Source organism: Rousettus aegyptiacus, unplaced genomic scaffold (assembly GCF_014176215.1).
Source record: "Rousettus aegyptiacus isolate mRouAeg1 unplaced genomic scaffold, mRouAeg1.p scaffold_m13_p_2, whole genome shotgun sequence".
Lineage (NCBI taxonomy): Eukaryota > Metazoa > Chordata > Mammalia > Chiroptera > Pteropodidae > Rousettus > Rousettus aegyptiacus.
Genome location: NW_023416295.1, coordinates 61610643 through 61632461, shown reverse-complemented (window position 1 = coordinate 61632461; position 21819 = coordinate 61610643). Strand labels below are relative to the sequence as shown.

Here is a 21819-nt window from a genome sequence, read left to right as displayed (position 1 = left end):
TCATACATAGATAATGGGTTTTTTAAAAAATGAAATTCTAGAAATGATCCAAGAAGTAAGATGGCTATTTGTCTTTTTGGGGTGGAATTTCATTTAAAACAGTTTATGAAGGCGAAATCAATATCAGCATTGTGTAAGTTTTACTAGATCCATGTATAAATGGTGAGATTTATAACAGCTTAATAATTGGATTGGACTTTCCCCTCATATTTAAAGTTTGTGTAATAATTAGCAAGCATTTATGGTGCCCAATTTATATGTCTAGACCAGATGAGATTCATTTCATAGCAGTCTCTATTATTTGTGTTTCAAAAGTTTCAGTAGGCAGTTTTCTAATTTATTTATGTCAGGAAAGCTCAGGTTTTAAATATAAGTTTCCAAATAAAAGCATCTAAGACCTCTGTGTTATACTACAAACTGAGGTGGGATAGGGGAAAGATGAGTAGAAAATTGTTAAAGATACGTATGTTATCAGATTAATGTATTCTATAGTAGTTGTTACTACCAGCTCTTGCCCACCTGGACAGCTTGTAGAGATCAAGTAAGAAAATCTGTTGAGGGGAACTCTGTAAATATGAAGTTTAATATTAATGATACTTAACTGTCCTACCTTGTTCAAAAGTCTTCAGTGACTTTTTTTAAAGTAAAGTCCAACTCTGAAGTATAGCTCAACAGTCCTCCGCCAACTTTTACTTTACTCTGCTTTTTCGGCTTCAGCTATTTCTCTGGTGTACCCTACACTGTAGTCACATATCACATGACCTTGGCAACTCTAAAAAAACCCATCTAGTTTTGAGATGTCATTACTTTACTCTTGCTGTTCTTACATCTGTAATGTCTTTTCCCTCTCAGTTTTCTTCCATCACCACCAGAATTTGTAAGCATTATAGAGATGTTGGAAGCTTTTGGAGTTAGAGAAAAGCATTTCAGTATTCTCTTAAAGATGTGAAATTCTGAGGGCATTTAAATGATTTCTTAAAATTATCTTTTCCTTTTTTATTAAACTAGAACCAGTAATGACGAACCTCAATTTTCAATGTGTTTAATAGTCATTTAATTTTAATGTGAGATAGTGTCAGATCAGAAATTTAGATTACATGTTTGTTAATACATCGTAAAAAATAATTTTGAAATATGTGCATTGTATGTACACACATATGTATTTGAATTCCTTTCAAAACATAAGTAGGGCTAAATTGTATGTATGATAAATTAGCTATTATATATCTCATAGGAGTCAAACTGTAATTTTAAATTATGTTTATATAAGCACAGTTTTAAAAAGGCCTATAAAAAATAGAGTGACAGTTGATTATATAGTAACAGAAACCAGACCAAAAAATGGCATATAATATAGTGATAATTGGTGAAATTTTTATAGTGAAAACCCTGCCCTCTAGTGCTTGTGGAAAATAATGCAATGACTTCAGAAATGTCAGAAGTATATTCTCTATGTCACCAGTAGAGTGAGTGCTTGTACAGGGAAACAACTTCTCAACCTTTTGAGAAAGTTGAAATCTTCAAGCTTTATTTTCTAAGAAATCAGATTGATATATTTTATTAATCTACAGCATCACACTTTTATAAAAATATTTTTATAAGAGATTATGTATTCATTACCTAAAATAAACTGATTTTAATACAAATATTTTCCCTGACTATATAAAAGTAATGTAAGCTCTTTGCTGAAAATTTAAAAAACAGAAAAATAATGGAAGAACCCATAGTCAGAGAAAATGATTGTCAGCATCCTGATATATAGTTTTCCATTCTTTGCATATTTTAAAAAGTGAAATTGGAATTACTATAGACATTGTTTTGTAATTTTTTATTCATTTTTTCTTTTTTGTAATTCATTTTTATTTAACATATTGAGACATTTCATTATTTCTTTTTAATTTTTAATATTTTAAATACACTTTAAATACAATCATATATATATAAACTTATTTTTTAAAGGGGAATCTAATGTAAATGATAGCTACATTCTAAGAAAATATATTAAATAGGCATCTATTTAACTAATTAGAAACTAAAAAATGGCAAGATAATAAGCACATCATAAAATGAAGAGGGTTTTCTCTATTTTTCCAAGGGTTAGGTTTGTTATTAAAAATATTCCCTAATTCTGGCTTCATGAATATCCAACATGAAGAGTAAAATAATTATGTTTACTTGGTTTGTTTAAAAAGCTATCTTATGCATTCTTTTATACATGGGCTATTTTAACAAACTAATTAGAAGTGGAAAAAAGTTGAGAAGACTGCTAACTGTGGCTATTACTTGTGTTTCTCTGGAAACAAACTACTCAAGGGAAGAAAAAAACATTTATTGATATTTAGAGAATATTAGATGAAACTAATGAAATTAGCAGTTTGGATCAATAATTTAGTAGAGGAGTGGAGATTAGAAATAAAATCTATGTATTAATTTTTTTCAGATTTCTTCTTCTATATTTGTTAGCTTTCTTAAATTCAGGCTGCCATAACAAAGTACCAGGTGGCTTACAAACAACAGAAATTTATTATAGTTCTGGAGATTAGAGGTCCAGGATTGGGGTGCAACCATGGCCAAGTTCTGGTGAGGATTATCTTCTGGATTGCAGATGGCCTTCTTATTGTATCTTCACAAGGCAGAGAGTAGACAGAGGAAGCAAGGCTCTCATTCTGAGGGCTCTGTTCTCCTGACCTCATCTAATCCTAATTACTTCCTAAAGACCCTACCTCCTAATACTATCACATTGGAAGGTAAGATTTTGACATGAATTGGGGGGTAGAGAGGCAAACCTAATCCATAACAGATATAGCTTAGAAACTCACACTTATTTCCATAAGTACAAGACCTTTAGGAAATATAAGATAGTTAAAGAACTTTGCAAGGTATATTTTTAGACAGGTACTTAATGGACTTCACATAGCAGATTTTTAAGAAAGATAGTTGTCATGTTGACTTTGCAAAGTTTGCTGAGTTAAAAGGTACACAGCAGTGTCACATATACAAACTTTTATTAGGAAGCAATCTTTTTGTGTATTTGGATCCTTTATACTTATAAATTATTTTCTTAGTTGTTTCTGAAAATCTGTTGCAGTGTTAAAGAACAAGAGGCAGAGGCAGCAACTTTAGATTCCTTGGAGTACCTATATAGGTATTTTCCACTTCTCACTACTTTAAATTTATTATCCTACTCTCCTACACTACTTAATCAGCATATTCAGTTCACTTCTCATTAGTTTTCTCATGTTATTCATTGGGTTTTGTCAAAGATTTCCAAGCAGGCAAACATACCAGCATGCATGTAATCAGTATTTCACATTGTGATAATCTTTTAATTATGGTTTCTAAGAGTTAATACATCTAAGTATGTGACTTACCCATGCAAAGATACTGCATTCAGAGAGATCCCAGAACTTGAAAGAATCGTGGAGTTCTTTCTGTTGGCTGGGATGCTGGCAGTTCTAGAACTTTTATGTAAGTCCTCCTGATTGGGGAGAAAGTTAGGTATGGATAGGCGATGTGCCTTAAAGCTTCATTTTTTCCTATCTAACCCATCTCCTCTGCATTATGAAATGAGTCAGCAGGAGGAATTTTACTAATTGAAACAGCATCTTTTTATTGACAGTTAACGGCATTCTCTGAGATTTTGCTATGTGGCAGTTTTTCCTATGCAATTTTGCCAAATCCAATCAAAATCTCATCTTAACGTCTTTGTTCTCTGAATCAAACCGCTCTCACATTACCTGTGCACATGCCCCATCTAGTGGGTAGTGATGTAGCTGAAGGTTTATAGTTACTCAGCTTGCTAAAAAACAACCTGCATTCAATGATTCTAATAGGTCTCACCTAGGGAAGAAATGTTACTTCATAGTCTAGAAATTTAGTGAAAAAATGATAATATAAGTAGTGGGTCTAGTAAAAGCAAGTGTAGGAAAGCTCATTAATCTCTTAATTAACAATCAAAATAGTAACAATGGTATGAAAAATAGTGAAGTAAGTCATTAAATTTGTCTATAGTACTTTTATGTCGATTCAGAGGTAAAGGACCATCATTTTTAAAGAAGTTAAAGATGTCAATTACAATCAATAGTGGTAATTATAAGAGTCTTGTTGCTGGCATAAAAAAATGCTCATTATATAGATCAGAGTTCAAATTTAATAGCATATACTCCTATAACTTTCAAGCTAAGAAGTTAACTTTGTAGGGCTAGGACTATTATTTTGTGGTGGAAATACCCACTGAGACTTATTTCCAGGAAGGAAAATAATCAGTGCTTATGTTTACAGTTATTAAAGATAGATGTTAACTGTATTACAGAAATCAAGTGCTACTGAAAATTTCAAATTTTAATCTTATGCTGGTCAAAGGTTATGTAAAAATAAGATTGCTGGTGAATGGATATCTGAATCCAAAGCTTGAGTTATTGAATCACTTGTTGAGAAACTGATTTTAAATAGTTTTGCCTTATTGAGAAATATTGTAGAAATAGCATGTCTTGCAGTTCCAGTGTTGTAGATTTTGGAGAATATCTCATTCTTCATAAATCCTCTGTTGACTCCTGTTGTAAGAGATTTGTCATCTTGAATTTTACAGCTGAAGATGAGTCTTTTTGACGATAGGATGAATTTTAAAAAAAATTATCTCAACTTTAAGCAAATTGTTTTCTGTTTAATGATTTTGAATATGTTTTTGCTATAGGAATATTTCAAAGAGACCTAAGCCCTCAAAATCATCTCTCAAGTAGCTGTTTTGAATTACGAGAAATCAAGCAAAAATATTACATTTTTAGTATAAATCGACTTTTTAGTTTTAAGTCAGTTTTAGTTTTTGGTGCCTCAAATAGTCACACTTGTGTATTACTAAAATGAAGCAAATAGGAAGGAATAGTCAGATGGCCAATTTATAGAACTAAGCATAAATTCACTATTTTATATTGTGAGAAAAGTTAGAAATTTGGTATCTGCTTTTAAATGTATTTATGGCTAATTAGATGTGAGGTTCATTGTCAAAATGCAGGTGTTATGTCATGATTTCTAGGAATGTGGTAAGCTGAAAAGTAGCATCTTTTCACTAAAGCCCGCTTAATACATAATCTTTAGAATTCAACTGGCAATCTATAGTATTTCATAGTTAATATACTAAGCAGGGGCTATCTGCTACCTTTCTCATGCTTTGGTCTTTTTAGTCTGGGCTACTGTGAGTTATCCACCTTTCTGTTTCTTCCCTTCTTCCAAATACAAATGGTATTTGCTAAATAGCAACACTCAATTTCAAAAAACACATGCTTCTGATTTAATTTATTTCTACGTACGCTTGTTTTTTAAAAAAATTGTGTTGCCTTACCATGCTGTTTGAAATCTGCAAACTAAATTGGAAGTGAGAAAGAAAAGGGAACAGTTGGTTTTCGTTTGAATTGCTTTTAGGCAAACCGTTTTTGGTTAACTATTTTACAGACTAAAATTTAACACACGTGATCTGATATTCTCTTGGATGTGTTATTTCTCATGTAAAGTGTTCTGGTTGTAATCAGAAGCTGAAATATTTAAATTTTCATTACATTTGTGTGTGAATATGTTCATTGTTACTAGTGTTATAAAAAGGTAGTAGACAGTGACAATATTTAACATGAATTTTCTGGAAATCTCGGGATTTGGGATTGGCATTGCTGTATTATGATATTTTTCTGTTCAACATTCAGTTTGGTTTTTTGTTATTAAAGGATTTTCTCTAACTTGTTCTTGACATTGGGGGCTTTAATTATTGGAGATTAAGAAGACATAGTACAAATAGAATAGTAATATAATAGAAAAGGAGTTAGGGGTCTTGTGCAATAATACAAGTCATAGAGATCAAGAAAAGTGGGTGAGTTAGTATTTAAATTAGAAGTTTCTTTTCCAAGCATACTAGATTTAACATAGAACACAATAAATCGTCTCTACTACTCTTTTATACAGATTTTAGAAAGCTGCCTTTTGTTCAAATCAGATTCTTTCTTGCCATGGACTAATGAAACAGATGCCAGATGGCTAATTGCAGTAGAAGAGAAAAGCTACTGACAAAAGAGATAGGTCAAGAACTAGGCCTTTATATTTGAGTATCATGAAGTTTCATTATCTAGGGACTGTAGCCATCAGTTGCAATGTTGTTGCTATTAATGACCACACTGTGGCTTCTTGAAGTAGAGTTAAAATAGATATAAAATGTATTCCATTACTGTTCTGAATGGAGACTTAAGTAGCTGTAACAAAATACTGTAGGAAATCTTATTAACTATTCTTGATTTCTGAGTTTTCATAAAGCAATACAGCTAGTGTTTGCACCTGTTCACTATGATTCTACTTATGCTAATTTTCAGTGTGTTATGTGTGAGCTGCTGAAAAGGCGCAGGTGTCCATATGCACAGAACAGCACTGATAAGAAATACCTGTAAGATAGCACTTAATAGTTTTGTACTTGGAACCCTTTCTGTGTATTCAGCTATCTTTGTCTTTATAAGAGTCAACCTAGTATATTAGAAAGGACTTATAAATTATAAGCGGTGGCTTCTGAACTCAGGCTACTTTATATACAGCAGAACTTTTGAGCAAGTCAGCATCTCTCTGAACCTTAATTTCCTCCCCTCTAAACTGGGATAAAAACAATATGTACCCTCATAGGTAATAAGTTTAAATTTACTAGCTAAAGCAACAGATATATAAGATGATAAAGCAGACATGGTCCTACAGCTTTTCTTTCTTTTTCTTTTCTTAATTGAGATTTTTCAAGCTAGACTTGATGGCCTACCACTGTTTGCCAGTTATCTTTTCTTGGGTAACTGTCATTTATCTTGACATTTTATCCTGTTGCTCATTCTTTTGTGAAATAATGCTGATAGTAGATGGTAGTAGTTTTCAAACTTTCTTTTTGGCCACAAAACTGTCAATTTCTTTCTTCTAAAAAAAATTTTTTTTAACTGACTTACGAAATTTAAAGGTTTGGCGATTTCATTTTTCTTATACCTTTTATAACGTTTGCTTTAAATTCCTAGTAAATAAGGACTTTGTTTAATCAAAGTAGTGTCCAGCACATGTAGAATATCCTCAGGCATTTTTCTATCTCAACACGCCGGTGTATAAAAAGTTAACATGTCTGACATTCTTCAATTTGCAACCAAGTGACTGCTATGTGTAAGTAAACCAGACAATAGATTAATATGATGTTTCCTCCAACCAGATATCCCTTTATTTCTGTCTGACTGGTTTTCAGGGAATTGTAATAAGAGAGATATTTAAAATGTATAGATACGTAATTTCATTTTAAAGAACTTTGCTTATCCTTAGTATCTTTCAGTGCCCATAGGTCATTACGTTAGTTACTATTACACCAGCAAAACACAGGATTGTGACTCAATTAAAATCTCTAGTTGGAAAAATTTTAGGTAAAAGACTTTAGTGTACACATGGAGGCATAAATTGCATAATTGGGATCTAGAGGGATCACGTACATCATCTTTATGCTGCAGAAAAGGAAACAGGACCAGAGAAGTATATATAGCTAGGAAAAGAAATACAATGCTAAGGAAAATAGAGTCTTTTTTAAATTGAGAAAACAAAGTTGAAATTTTGAATTCCATTATTACAAAGCTTACAATTGTGTAGATTGATAAATCAACTTGTTTCATTAAAATAGTGGGTGTTTTAACTGATATTTATTCATAATATAAATTACAGGGCCAGTGGGGCAGTGGAGCAAATGCTCAAAATGTTCACCATTAGCTCCTGTGTATTTTTAAGAATAATACATGACAGTTCAACATTAGGTATATATATTTACACTTTTTTTCCTCGCCTTTTGCAAAAGTATATGTTTATCCAGATAATCTTTACCACAGATATATCATGAAATCTTGATGTCAGTACAGTCACATCACTAATGACTTTATATTTTAATAGCATTTTCTATTTTTTAATAATTTAGAAATTAGCTAGGATAGTCACTGTGGTTTAAAATTTCTCCTTATTGATATTTCTGTGATTATAGAATTTATAAATGCTCACAATAAAGCAGCACAGAATTACATAACATTGAAAGTGAAAGGCTGCAAAGTATCAATTTAAATAACTGAAATAAATAACTAGTGTTAGCAGACTGGGGGTAATACTGCTAGATTTTTTTTCTTTAATCTATATACATGCAAATATTTCTATTTTTACAAAAGTAATCACATAGCACATATTTTCGTAATTATTTATGTATTAGTACCTTGAGTACTAAAACCTCATGTCTGTATATATCTATATGCATAAGTATGTGTATGGTTTGTGTGTGCATGCATTTGAAATACATGACTCCATTAAGTGTAAACTATACTTTAAAATCTGGTACACTAGCCAATGTGATAGTTTTAATTTTATTCTCTGGCATACCATTCTAAAAATATTTTATCATATCTGAACAGGGTACTTTGAAATACATATTTAAAGATATCATAAAATCTGTTTAGGAACATGATACAATGAAACAAACACATTATATTTTACTTTTTGTTGTTTAAAACTTCAATAACTGTTGCTTTCATGTTAATTGGGATAGATTTCTAAAGTGATAATCTATGTAGAAATGTTTTTGCAAGTTTATATATTTCCAAATAGTGACCATCATACAGTCATACACTGCATAATGATATTTCTGTCAACAGCAGACCATATTATAGGCATACCTCAGAGATATCATGGATTCAGTTCCAGAACACCCCAATAAAGCAAGTATCTCAATTAAAACGAGTCCTAATCTTTTTGGGGTAGAGTTGGTAAAAAAACAAACAAACAAAAAAAAAAACATCTGTAAAGCACAATAAAGTGAAGATCAATAAAACGAGGTATGTCAAGTTGATTTATCAATATACAACAGTGCTCCCATAAGATTATAATGGAGCTGATAAATTCCTATCACCTAGTCATGTAGTATGTGACAATAAATAACTTGTTGATTTATGTATTTTTACTGTACTTTTTCTGTGATTAAATATGTTTAGACACAAATATTGTATTACAATTGCCTACAGTATTCAGTACAGTAACATACTGTACATATTTGTAGCCTAGAAATAATAGATGTGTAGTAGGCTATACCTTCTATGTTGGTTTAAGTGATGTTTACGCAACGATGAAATCACCTAGTGACTTATTTCTCAGAATGTATCCCTGTCGTTAAGCCACATATAACTGTATTTTCTTTAAGGCTTTTAGAATGACCAAAAGATGTAGCTAAAGTTAGAAATTCAGATTCAGCATGTCTGGGATGGGGTCTGAGATTCTGAATTCCTAAGAAATTCCCAGGTGATGTTACTGTGTTGCTAATCAACGGACTACACTTTGACTAGGAAGGGTTTAGGACAGACTCAACATACTTTTTCTGTAAGGAGCCAAATGGTTAAGTATTTTTATCTTTGTGGGCCATTTGGTTTGTCCCAGCTCTTCAATTCTGCCATTGTAGCACCAAAGCAGCCATAGACAATACCTAAAGGAAGACTGTAGCTGTGTTGCAATAAAAAGAAGCAGGTGGCAAGACAGGCATACCATAGTTTGCCAACCCTGCTTTAGGAAACCACTCTGAAATGAGATACTGCTTACAAAAAGTTTCTAATTTTTGGTCTCTCTGCGTGTGTGTATTTGCTGTTCATTTAGTTCCATTCTAATTGGTTAGTGTCATAGCCTTAATATGACACACATTTCTAAAAATCACATTTTATTATTGAAAAATAATTACTTCACACTTAATTAATAAACTTATTAACATTTACTGGCTGAGTTTTAATGGATAAATGAGGACAAAGTGGTCATGAAGGGTCAGCTAAAAGCTATCTATTTAAACAAGCAGGAAAGCTTAACAACATAAGGATGTTAAAAATTGTAACAAAATAAGAGTTATAAAATCCATTGTATTTATTTTACTCACTTTTAGATTGTGAGTCTACAAGTGACTTCCTTACCAAGTCTGGGACATCTTTTTCAGGGTTAAGAAATAAGGTAGAAGACATATTAGTGGCAAGAAAATGATTTTAATTGAAGTTTACAATAGGAAAACCAAGATAAATACATTATATTTTGTCATAATTATAAAAAGACTAGTTTTCTTTAACCAGTCATTAAAAAATAAATATGAAGTTCCTCCGCTATAAAGTTGCCGAATTATAGAGGTCAAAAGAAAGGTCAAGCAAGAGAGAGACTTGGAGCAACGCTAGTGAATTGCTAAAATAGAATACCTCAAATCCATTCTAAAATAGGCCAATGCCCATGGTGTTCCATATAAAGAAGGTAACGAGGCAGAGCTGAATCATCCAAACTAAGATCTGAGTAACCAGAGTTCACAACTTCATAGTCTGAACTAGAATCTTAGCTAGCATTATTTATCTATCCATCCATTTCCTTCCCTTTCCTATTTTTTTCTGTGGCCATTCCAAATCTTCATCACAGCACACTCTTGTTTTCAGTGGACCTCACTTCCACTTTCACTGAAGGGTCATTATGAGGGAACTTCCTCCTTCATCCTTTCCCCTCTCATGATTACAAACTTACTTTATATCCACACTCATCATTCTGCCCAGTCCTCTTATCTTAGAGGATGACATGTGCTTCCACCTGCCCAGACTTAGTTTTACTTCTTGGATTCTTGATTCCACCCTTCCTCACCCCTGCAGTTCCCTTTTTCATGTATCTTTTAACCTTCCCCCTTGTATCCAGTCTTCAATCTTCTTGTTAGCATATTTTTAAAATGTTCAAGTTTCTCCACATTAGAGAAAATATCTTCATATCTAGTTCTTATTCTCTCCACATCTAAGAACTAGCATCTTACGAGACTAGAGAAGAGTTAGTCCCTGTATCCACATTGACTCCAGTTGCTGCCACAGATGTCTTGCTGTCACCGCTACACTAATGTTTTTCTCTTGGAAATGACTGCAGACCTCTTAATTAAAAAACTTATTATTCACTTTTCAATCCAGTTTTTAAATTAGTTTATCATTCCTTTTTAAAATGCTTTCTCAATTTTTGTGACACCACTCACTCCTATTTTTCTTTCTGGCTTTTGGATCACTGCTTCTCACTTGTGGATCACTTTTCTTCAGCTACCACCTACTGGCTGAAGACTTCAAGTCTATCTAGCCTAGGTTCCTCTCTCCAGAGAACCTCAATTTTGGTTTTCATTTGTATTTCCTATTGCTTGCTGGGAATTTTTACTTTTGTGTCCCATAGGTATTTTCAATTAAGCATACCTAAAATTGACTTCATTATTTCTCATTTCCCACCAACATGTTTCTTCTCTTGGGTTCCTGATAGTGAACAGTATTTCATCCAGCTGGTAACTCAGGTAAAAAACGTGGCATCTTCTTCAGTTCTTCCTTCTCCCTCAGTATCTAACTTGTCAAGGATAAAAAATAATGGCTGATGTTTATTATGATATTAAGTGTTTAGTATTTAGTATACATAGGAACACTAAAGAGAGGAATTACCATCCTCATTCGAAAGATGGAGAATTAGATTGTCAGGTACAGTAGTCCTGTAAATAGTAGAGCCACGATTAAACCACAGTGGAAAGAGCTTTCCAGGTCCTTCATTCTAATCATATCAAGTTGTTAACCATTTCCCACACTCTTCCATTGTCCTTTGCCTTTCTGCACATGTTTTTATTTGTTTAACTCTAAATTCCTTATACTCAATTATAGCTCAGGTATTAACTCTTCTTTAAAATCTCTCCTCTTGTAAGTCCAATGGCCCAATGTTCTAGTAATGCTGTCACTAGATATGCCTTTGAGGGCAGTACTGATTCCTGCTTACTTCTCTATCCTAAATAATTTCCGATACAAAGAATTCATTCTGTAAATTTTGGTGAAATAAAAGAATGGAAAGAGAATATAGTAAATAAAAAAACTTCTAGAGTATAAATTAAGGGTGAATGCATGTTGTTTTTTTCCCTAATAAGAGACATTGAATTTTCTCAGGGAGGGAAGATTTCCCTTTAAAATTCTAATGCTTTATTTATTAAAATACACTGATAAAGTTCATTGGAATGCATGCAACTTCATGTTAGCAATTTCTAATAAGTAATTTCAAGGACAATAGAATACAAACTAAGTTGTTTCATTTTGTATCTGAAAGAAAGAAAAGGAATTGCTTTGTTAAGTAATTGAAATGCAGTGGTTCTTAGTATTTTCTTTAAAAATTTGAGTTTGAGGAAAATAACTTTTGATTCCAGATAAAGAACTGATAGTCCAACCATAGCTCACATAGCTTAAAATTCTTAAGGAATTGGAGATTTATTGATAGGATGAGAAATAAGAGTCAGCTCAGATGTATGAGGGTGAAATAGATTAGTACCAACTAGCTCATCCTGTCTCCTACTGAGACACAAATAGCCAGTTGGTTCTTAATGCAGGACATTAATATAACTTGTTATTCGGATAAGCATAGAGAGCTTTCTGCTTAGAGCAAAATCTGTTGGCAGTGAAGTTACTGTTTTCAATTACAAGAATTCTGTCACAAAAGTGTGTCTGGAATGTGGGAATACATGTTAAGGAAAGGGAATATAGAGAGTAATATGATAAAGGAATAAAGATTTCAAGACAGTGGAGTCCAATATATATAGTACAGAAATGCAGTCCGGAGTCAACCAGTGCTAGAGTAAAAACAACATGAAACATGAAAAGACACCTATCTGAATCTGTTGGTCTCTCTCAAATTAAAAAAAAACGGCAATTTATTTGAAACTTTGATAGTGGTTAATTCATTGCTTTAATTTGTGGTTCAAAAGTAATCGCCAGAATCATTGAATTCATTTGAATCTTAAATTTTAAATGTACTCCATTCCTGAAAAATGAAAATAATTAAGGTATAATTCTGTTCTTGTATATTCACTTTACAGGTTACTGTTAAATATATCAACATAAACATGTTAGAAATTAGACTTACAGACTACAAAATCTGGAAATAAATAGTGGAAGTTTTAAATTCTCAAGTAAATGATCAAGGGAGGAGCGATTATGAAGAGGGTAATACCAAGCAGAAACATGTACATATATACAGAAACCTATTATTCTTCATCTCTTTCATCCACCTCTTGAGTCTCTGTATGTTGTTTGTTTCTTTGTTTTGGATTTGGAATGGGGAAAGGGGTTTAGGTTTAGGTATTTTGCTTGGAAGGAAGGGAGAGCTGAGGTAGAACGTTCAAAGAATTTTTAAAAATCTGTAGCTAAGCCTTTTTTTCTTTACTACATAGTAGCTAATATTTATTGATCATTTGCTTTGTGCCAGCCTTCTGACTCTCATGACAGTTTTATAAGGATGGATTTCTATTTTTATTTCTGTTTTGAGAAATTGAGGCTCAGAGAGGTTAGTTTTTCTAGTGTCATATCCCTTGTAAGTGGCAAAGCTGGCACTCAAACCCTTGTCTAACTACAAAGCTTAAAACTCTTAACCACTAACAGTAACCACATAAGTACTTCATTGTAGGAGTCTTTATTATTGAAAAGGAATTCTTTAGAACCAGAACAAGGTTCTGGATGCGAAAGTAGTTCTATCATAATAAGCCTTCTTGGCAACCGTATTTTTTCTAATATCTTTTATTCCCGTTGAACAATATTTAGTTCTATGAAACCCCTAATCTACTTTTTGTCTCTTTGGATTTGCCTATTCTGGGCATTTCATATAAATGGAATTATAGAAATCCCCAAAATGTGGTCTTTAATGTCTGACTTCTTTCATTTAACTGTGTTCAAGGTTCATTCATGTTGGAGCATTTATCAGTACTTCTGTTCTGGCTAAATTATATTTAATTGTACAGCTATACTACATTTTGTCTACCTTGTATCAGTTGATGGACATTTGGTTTGTTTCCACTTTTTGGCTATTATGAATAGTACTGTTATGAATATTTGGTTACAAATTTTTGTATAAACATGTTTTCAGTTCTCTTGGGTATGTACCTGGAATGGAACTGAATGATATGGTAACTCTGTTTAACTTTTTGAGGAACCAACAAACTTCCCTATAGTAACTGCACCATTTTATATTCCCACCAGCAGTGTATGAAAGTTCTGTTTCTCCGTATCTTCACCAATACTTGTTTTCTTTTTCCTTTTTGTATTATAACCATCTTAGTGAGTATGAAGCGCTGTCTTACTGTGATTTTGGTTTGCATTTCTTTGACTAAAGGTGTTAAGTATACCTTCATGTGCCTATTGGCCATTCGTATATCTTCTTTGCAGAACTGTCTGTTCAAATCTTTTGCCCCTTTTTAAATTGGGTTATTTGTCTTTTGAGTTAAGAGTTTATGTCTTAGATAGTTAGACCCTTATCAAATATGTGATGTGCAAATATTTTCTTCCATTCTGTGGATTGTCTTTTCATTTTCTAGATAATGTCCTTTGAAGCACAAAAATTTTTTAATTTGATGAAGTTCGGTTTATTTTTTCTTTAGTTGCTTATACTGTTAATATTATATCTGAGAAACCATTGCTTAATTTATGATCATGAAAATTTATACCTAAGTTTCTAAGCTTTATAGGGTTAGTTCTTACATGTAGGTTTGGTATATTTTGAGTTAAATTTTATGTGCTGTGTGAAGTAGAAGACAAAATTCATTTTTTTACACCCCTTTATCCTAGTACCATTTGTTGAAAAGACTGTTCTTTTCCTATTAAGTGTTCTTGGTACCCTTGTCAAAACTTAATTTTAAGACTGTAGATTAATGAGTTTCTGGATTCTTAATTCTGTCCCATTGGTCTTATATATCTGTCCTTATGCCAGTACCACACCATTTGATTATTGTAGTTTTTGTCTTAAGTTTTGAAATTGGGAAGTGTGAGTCCTTCAACTTTTTTATTTTTTCCAAGATTGTTTTAGCTCTTTGAGGTCTCCTGATTTCTATGTGAATTTTAGCATCAACTTGTCCATATCTGCAAAGAAAAAAAAAAGGCAGTTGGAATTTTGAGGAATTATATTGACCTTCTAGATCAATTCAGGGAGTATTGCCGTCTTAACAATTTTGTTTTTAATTCTGTGAACATGGAACGTCTTCCTGTTTATTTAGATCTTCAGCAAAGTTTTTTGGATATCTTCATGTGAGACTTGCACATTATTATTAGTTGCATTTCTGAGATTTTTTAGTTTTTCTTTCACATTTTGAGGAATCTTTTAGCATAATTGGCTAATGGTTCTGCATATAAAAGCTGTTGATTTTTTATATCAGGATTAGAAAAATAGACCAAAAGAATAAAATAGTCCAAAAACAGACCCACACATCTAGGTTATATTACTTAGAACAAAGGTATCACATCAGTTCAATAAGGGAAAAAGATGATCTATTCAGTAAATTGCCCTGAAACAATTGGCTATCCATAGGAATAAAATGAGCCTTGGCCTCTATCTTATACCATATACAAAAAATAATATGAGATGAATTGTAGACCTTAATGTCAAAGGAAAAACAATAAAGCTTTCTAAATAGTAGAATATCTTCATAACCTTGGAGTAGTCAAAGATTTATTGTAAAGGCCACAAAAAAGTACTATAACCATTAAAAAATAAGTTGGACCTTATTTAATTAAGAACTTACATTTATCAAAAGATATTAAGAGAGTGAAAAGACAAGCCATAAACAAAATATTCATGAGACATTTCTGAGAAAGGATTTGTATACATGATATGTAAAGAACTCAACCAATTGAAAAACAAGGAAAAGATGAACAGGAATTTCAAAAAGAAGATATCTGAATGGGCAAGAAGTACATTAGTCATCAGGAAAATAATATTACAAGCACAACAACATACTGCAGACCCACTAAAATTAAAAAAGACTGATAATATAAAATGTTAGTGACTATACAGAGAAACTGAAACTCATAAATTGCTAGTGGGAAGTCTAAAGTAGTCAACTATTTTGGGAAAATATTTAATGCTTTTTACTAAAGCCAAATTTGCATTTACCTTATAACCCAGCAATTTCACTTCTAGAATATAACCAATAAAAATGAGTGCAGATGCCTACCATCCACAAAAGATATGTACATAGTATTATGTTCATAATATCTCTATAGTAGCCTGAAATTAGAAGCAACCCAAATTCTGAATAGTAGAATGGATTGATAAATTTCGGTATTTGTATACAACAGAATACTACTGATATACTAATGCTGTATACAACATGGGTGAATCTCACAGATAGTAACGGGTGAAAGTGTAGACACAGAAGTATACTATGTGATGCCATGTAGATAGAGTTTTAAGAGCAGGTAAAACCAGTCATTGTGATAGCTAACAGTATCGTGGTTATCTCAGGATTTGGAGGCGGGAAGGTGGATATTGACAGGCAAAAGGAACAAAGAAGCTTTCTGTGGTGCTAGAAACATTCTTTATTTGATCTGGATGATGAGTCCATGAGGGTGAACCATTATAAAGATTTCATTGATCTGTATACATGATAGGCATTAGCACTGCACTGTGTATACTTTAATTTTAAAAGTGAAATTCATATGTGTGTATGTGTGTGTATACATATATGTATGTATATATATAGAGAGAGAAAGAGATTGAGTAAAATAGGCATCATATTTAGTCATTTTTCAATTCAAAACATGACTCCTGCATGTGAGATAAATGAAGGGTTTGACAAGGAGAACCAAGATACCTTTAGTTTTTTAACAGGACTTCAGAGATCACAAATAAGAGGCATAGGAGAGAAAACCTGTGAGGGGTTGTCTATGTCTTCCCTCAAAGAGGAAAATCATGGTGTTTTGAATAGGAGCATTAAAGCAAGTGAATGCTCAAAGTTTTTAAGTTCCTTACCTAAGCAGTACATGTGTGACAACTGCTATCCTTGAAGTGGAAATATGGTACGTTGGAGATGGTAAAAAGACTAAGAATCACTGATCTGGAGCATAACTTCATTGCCATTAAAATTCCTTACTTTGCCTGTTTTATAAGGGTCACTGAGCATTTGAGCATGTACATCTCCGTGCAATTCAATTATACCAACATTGTAGTTATTGTAATTTCCTAAAGTTAAGTAAACTATACTTTAGAGGTTTTTCTATTTTTATCAAAGTGCTAGGTCACCAAGTAGTAAAGAGAACAATTCCTGAAATTCTATTCCATAATTAACTTCATTTTGTTAGTATGAATTTAAATGTTCTCAGGTAATTTGTAGGTTGGTGGTTTGTTTGTTTTTTGACCAATAATGCTGATAGTTCAATTTATGATTAGGTTTTTGTTCACTAATCAACATAGGTTTGAGGAATATCTTTTTTCAAGGAGCAGAGCATTTAGTACATCCTTTTTTACCATATAGTAGATAATACAGATAGGTAGATTAACCCTTAGAGACAAATGAGGAGCATCTTAAACTAGTCCCTAGGTGAGTAAGATTGAGTGGAGAGAGCAAATAATAACTCCCATGGACCAGAACAGGGAGCTATCAGAAAGCAGGATCTTCTGGAGTCTCAGGTGAATGGGAGGTGGGGGGAGTGGAGGACAGAGGGGATACAAAGAGGTGATTCTTAAAAGAGTGTATCTTCTTTACTCTCTGCTACAGATCTTGTGGGACTGGGTAGTGTGGTGCTCTTCAAATGTTAATTCATTAATTCAAATCTAAGTACCTCCTGGCTTTGACCTATCCTTAGGAAAGGAGGAGAGGACATGGGCACAATGACCCGCTCAGTCCAGGGGTCTTTATTTCTAATGACATTCAGCTCTTAACTGCTGCTAGTGCATTTCCCTATATGCCATATATTTAGATTGCTTCAGTGAGAAGATTCTGTTCTGCTTCAGACACCAATTAGATACTACCTTTTCTTTTTAGCATGTCTGATCCATATTAAGGTAAGCAAAGAGCATTTTTGCAATATAGTTAGTGGGAAGAATGTTAAGAAAGAAAATGTAGTAAATTTGCTACAAAAGAGAGGGAACAAATGTCGGGAAATCTGTGCATGTAAGATAGTTGGCATTCATAGTAACCATAGAACAAGAGATGTGTCTTTACTGATACTTAGGAACTCACTAAAAGCCACTTCAATTAAGTAACTTAGGTTGAGAACTGAAACATCTATAAAAGACATCTGATTTATGACTCAAACATGGGCAAGTGCTCAAAGAAATAATAGAGGTCCTTCACATAATCTAAAAATACTACAAACAGAACAAATACTTGAAATAATATGTATTTTAAGTTCAAAATGAAAATAAGAGAGCAGGGAGATACACTGCTAATTAATGAAAGAAACGCTTGTAATGTAAAATTTATACCTTAGAATTTGGTTAAGATATACCCAGTGATTATGAAGCACACTAAAGATAGGTATCAAACTGAGCATTTTCTCTAAATAATGAAGTTGAAAAATTATATTTGAGAACCAGGACAGTTTTTGACAAAGAACTTAAGATATATTACTAATCCTACGGATGTCCAATATTCTTTTTTAACCTGTATATTAATATATAACACATTTCCAGGTTGTAAGCATTTTCAATGATAACTGATGGTGTTTCTGTTATACCCAGTTACATTTCCTTTTTTTCATTTGTCCCCCCCCCCCACCAGGAAACTTACTGGACATTCTTTCCACATGGGCTATAGCATGGCAATTTTGAATGGCATTGTAGCTGCTCTTACTGTTGCGTGGTGCCTCATGTAAACCCATCATTGAAGCAGTATTCTTGACGAAACTTAGTCATGATTGCTTTGTAATAACGGAAGAACATCATTACCTACTGAGAAGACCAAGAAACCTACTGTTCATTATATGATTCAGATATGTATCTTATTGTCATTATGGAGGACCTTCTTAATCATCGTTCTAGAACATAGGCATTGGGATATGAGTATTAAGTTTCATGTAATTTTTTAAAATTGTAAAATGTTTACCTCATCTTTTTTCTTTTGGGTGTGTTATTTTTCTAAGTTGTAGAAAACATTTTAATGGAAAACAAACTGGAAAACTTGAATACAGGTCAATACCCACCTTTCCATATATGTACTACATTTTTGCTAAGAAAAACTGATATTACTGTTTCAATGAGCTAGATCCATTTCTTAATTATTATTATATCAGCAAAGCAAAGAATGCCCATTCCATTTGATAGAAGCTACTTTTAAATCAGGATATTTAGTTTTTGATAGTCATATAATCAATACAAGGTACATTTATATTTTTTATGGGGTGTAGCTCCTTATGTGTTGTTTTTGGTTTTTTGTTGCATATTTTCCTACTTCATATTGAATTTGTATGTTTTAAAAATTGTTACATCTAGGCAAATGTAAATGTTATTCTTTAGCTGGTGCAAATCTAATAACTGCCATTTTTAATAAGTATTTTGTCTTTTAAAACAAGCAACAAAAGCACATTGACCTTACTTTAAAATTAAATAAACTTATTTTTAACAAAAAAATGACTGAAAAAGGGGTAACTTATTTAAGCCGTTAAACTATTGAAAAATTTGAAGCTGTTCATTATTTGTTTCTACAATTTCAAATATTTATCCTGGTGTATATGGTGTTACTTCAACAGAACTGTTATTTTGTTTTTAATAATTACAAGCCTGACATTTTTATATTTAGAAATGCTTGAACTAGATTATTCTTAAATCTCAAAAATTTAGTTACCAAAATAGAAAAGGTATTTTGATACAGTGTATATATGTATAATTTTTTTATATATAGTTTCATAATTTTCCTATTAAATGTTCTATAATTGCAATGTTAGTTTTGTTTTTATAGTAATTAAGCCTTAATTTTTCTCACTTCAATTTTAAATACCCATTTAGAAAGTCACTTCAATTTTAAAAAGAACTGTTTTTAAAGTGCTGTTTTTCCTAGTTGTAGAAAAACTTACATTTTGGAAAGCACTGTAGAGTGAAACTGCTTATTCAGGCTAAATGGGAAATGAATATGCAGTGTGTGTTTATGTTATCTGCTGAGTGTTGTTACTGAATAAATGATTTAATGATGTTTCTAAGTCTTAACATTTTTTTACTACTCAAAAACAGTTGGAAATGACAAAGGATGTTCCAATTTAAATTATCTATTTAGATTAATATTGTGTGTGTGTGTACATAGAGACATGATACATATATACAAATCCCATGGCTTGATATTCCTTCCAGAGTGATTGTTGGAGTGAATCTATCTTCACTCCCTGTCTTCCTCCCCACAACCTCTCCCACCGTGGCTTGTAGAGGGCTCTTCTTTTGCAAAGGAATATACAAGTAACATCAGTTTTTCTTCTCTCCACCCCTCCTAATCCCCCAACCCCACAAATTTGGATAGCTTCTTCCAGATTCCTTGTCTTATGACTAAGGAAAATACTACAGTAGACCTATATGTAGATATCTAATAAGATATATCTATAAAATGTAGGTACATATATACAGATATATAAAAAGATATATAAGATTTTTTTCTGGTACCCTATTTCTTCTGGACTATCACTCCTCTTTCTTGAGAAATTGCTCCTCCAGTTTAACATGGGATCCAAATATAAATCATCCTACTTCCATAGCAGAGTGATTGACTAAGGATAGGTACCTAACCAAAGCTGGGCCAATCCTAGTTTCTCGTCTCTGTTGGTCACAGTGATTGCAACAGGAATAGAGACGTGACTCAAATCAGGCCAGTCTTTCCCAGGATTTTTCAACTTGAAATTAAGGTATGATGAAGATGGGAAGATACAAGCCCAGGAGATCCTGGCAGCCAGTGTTCAGCCAATAAGAAAAAAATCATTTGCTGAGGTTGCTAAGATGCACTGTAAGAACGAATCTGGAATTGTGAAGAAGGAAAAAAATTCACGCTAGGTTTGTTGTCGCACTTCAAACTGCAAAACTTACGGCTACAGTGTATGATAAATACTTAGTTAAGATGGAAAGGCATTAAATTGGGTAGAAGACATTAACAGAAAATATGTTCCGATTGATGACGGCATGGTGCACTAGAAAACATTGAGCCTATCCAAAGACTTATGCAAGAGATGCCCTGAAACAAGTGACCACATTCACATAATTTTTATTACAATATATTGTTATAATTCTATTTTATTATTGTTAATCTCATTGTACTTAATTTATAAATTAAAATTTATCATATGTATATATAGGAAAATAGTATTTATAGGGTTCAGTACATTCCATGGCTTCAGGCATCCACTAGGAGTCTTGCAATATATTCCCCAAAGATAAAGAGAGACTACTGTATGAGTCTTCAGTTAAATAAGATAAGTTTTAAATATACTACTGCTACTTAATAAAAATGTTTATCAGTTTACTTATCTGTAAAACGGAAAGAATAATACTTAACAAAATACTTAGATTTAAACTACAATGAAAATACCACATGTCAGAATTTGTAGGATGTAGACAAAACACTGTAAAGCAAATTCATAACTTCAAATATATCATGACACAAGGAAGATTGAAAATAAGCTAAGAATGCAAATCAATGGTTAGGAAAAGCGGCAGAGTAAAATAAACCCCAAAACAGATTGGAAATAGGAAATGTAAGACACAATCAGTGGAGAACAAAAGAAAAATAAGAGGTAATATCTGTCTTATCTAGGGCTGCAATCGTTACAGAATAGAGTTCTTCCAGCCACTGCCAGCAGATCAAAAAGGTAAACAGAATGATGGAGAAAGATTGGCTATTTTTTTATGAACAGCGCACTCAGGAGAATGGGAAGCTAATGCTCAAAGCCTGAATTCCTTGATCCAGTTTTTAAGGGTATAGGGAATTCGAAGTGCTGGTGGCACGAGCTTTTTTATTGTTTTCCTTTTTTTTTTTTTTTTCCTAATCTTTATTTTTGGCAGGGC

At 32.5% G+C, this 21819-nt stretch overlaps 1 protein-coding gene across 6 annotated transcripts in view; it reads left to right on the top strand.

Annotated features, from left to right (window-relative positions):
* The window catches only part of ARL6IP6 (ADP ribosylation factor like GTPase 6 interacting protein 6), a 198682-nt gene that overhangs the window by 10716 nt on the left and 166147 nt on the right, over positions 1-21819 (top strand). For 2 of the 6 annotated variants that reach the window (XM_016151098.2, XM_016151097.2), the window contains one exon: positions 18563-19971. The exons of the other annotated variants lie outside the window; for them this stretch is intronic. In XM_016151098.2, coding sequence (XP_016006584.1) covers positions 18563-18656 — 94 coding nt within the window. In that variant the 3' untranslated portion in view covers positions 18657-19971. Of the gene's footprint in view, positions 1-18562; positions 19972-21819 lie in introns of those variants that run through there. 6 annotated transcript variants of the gene reach the window in all.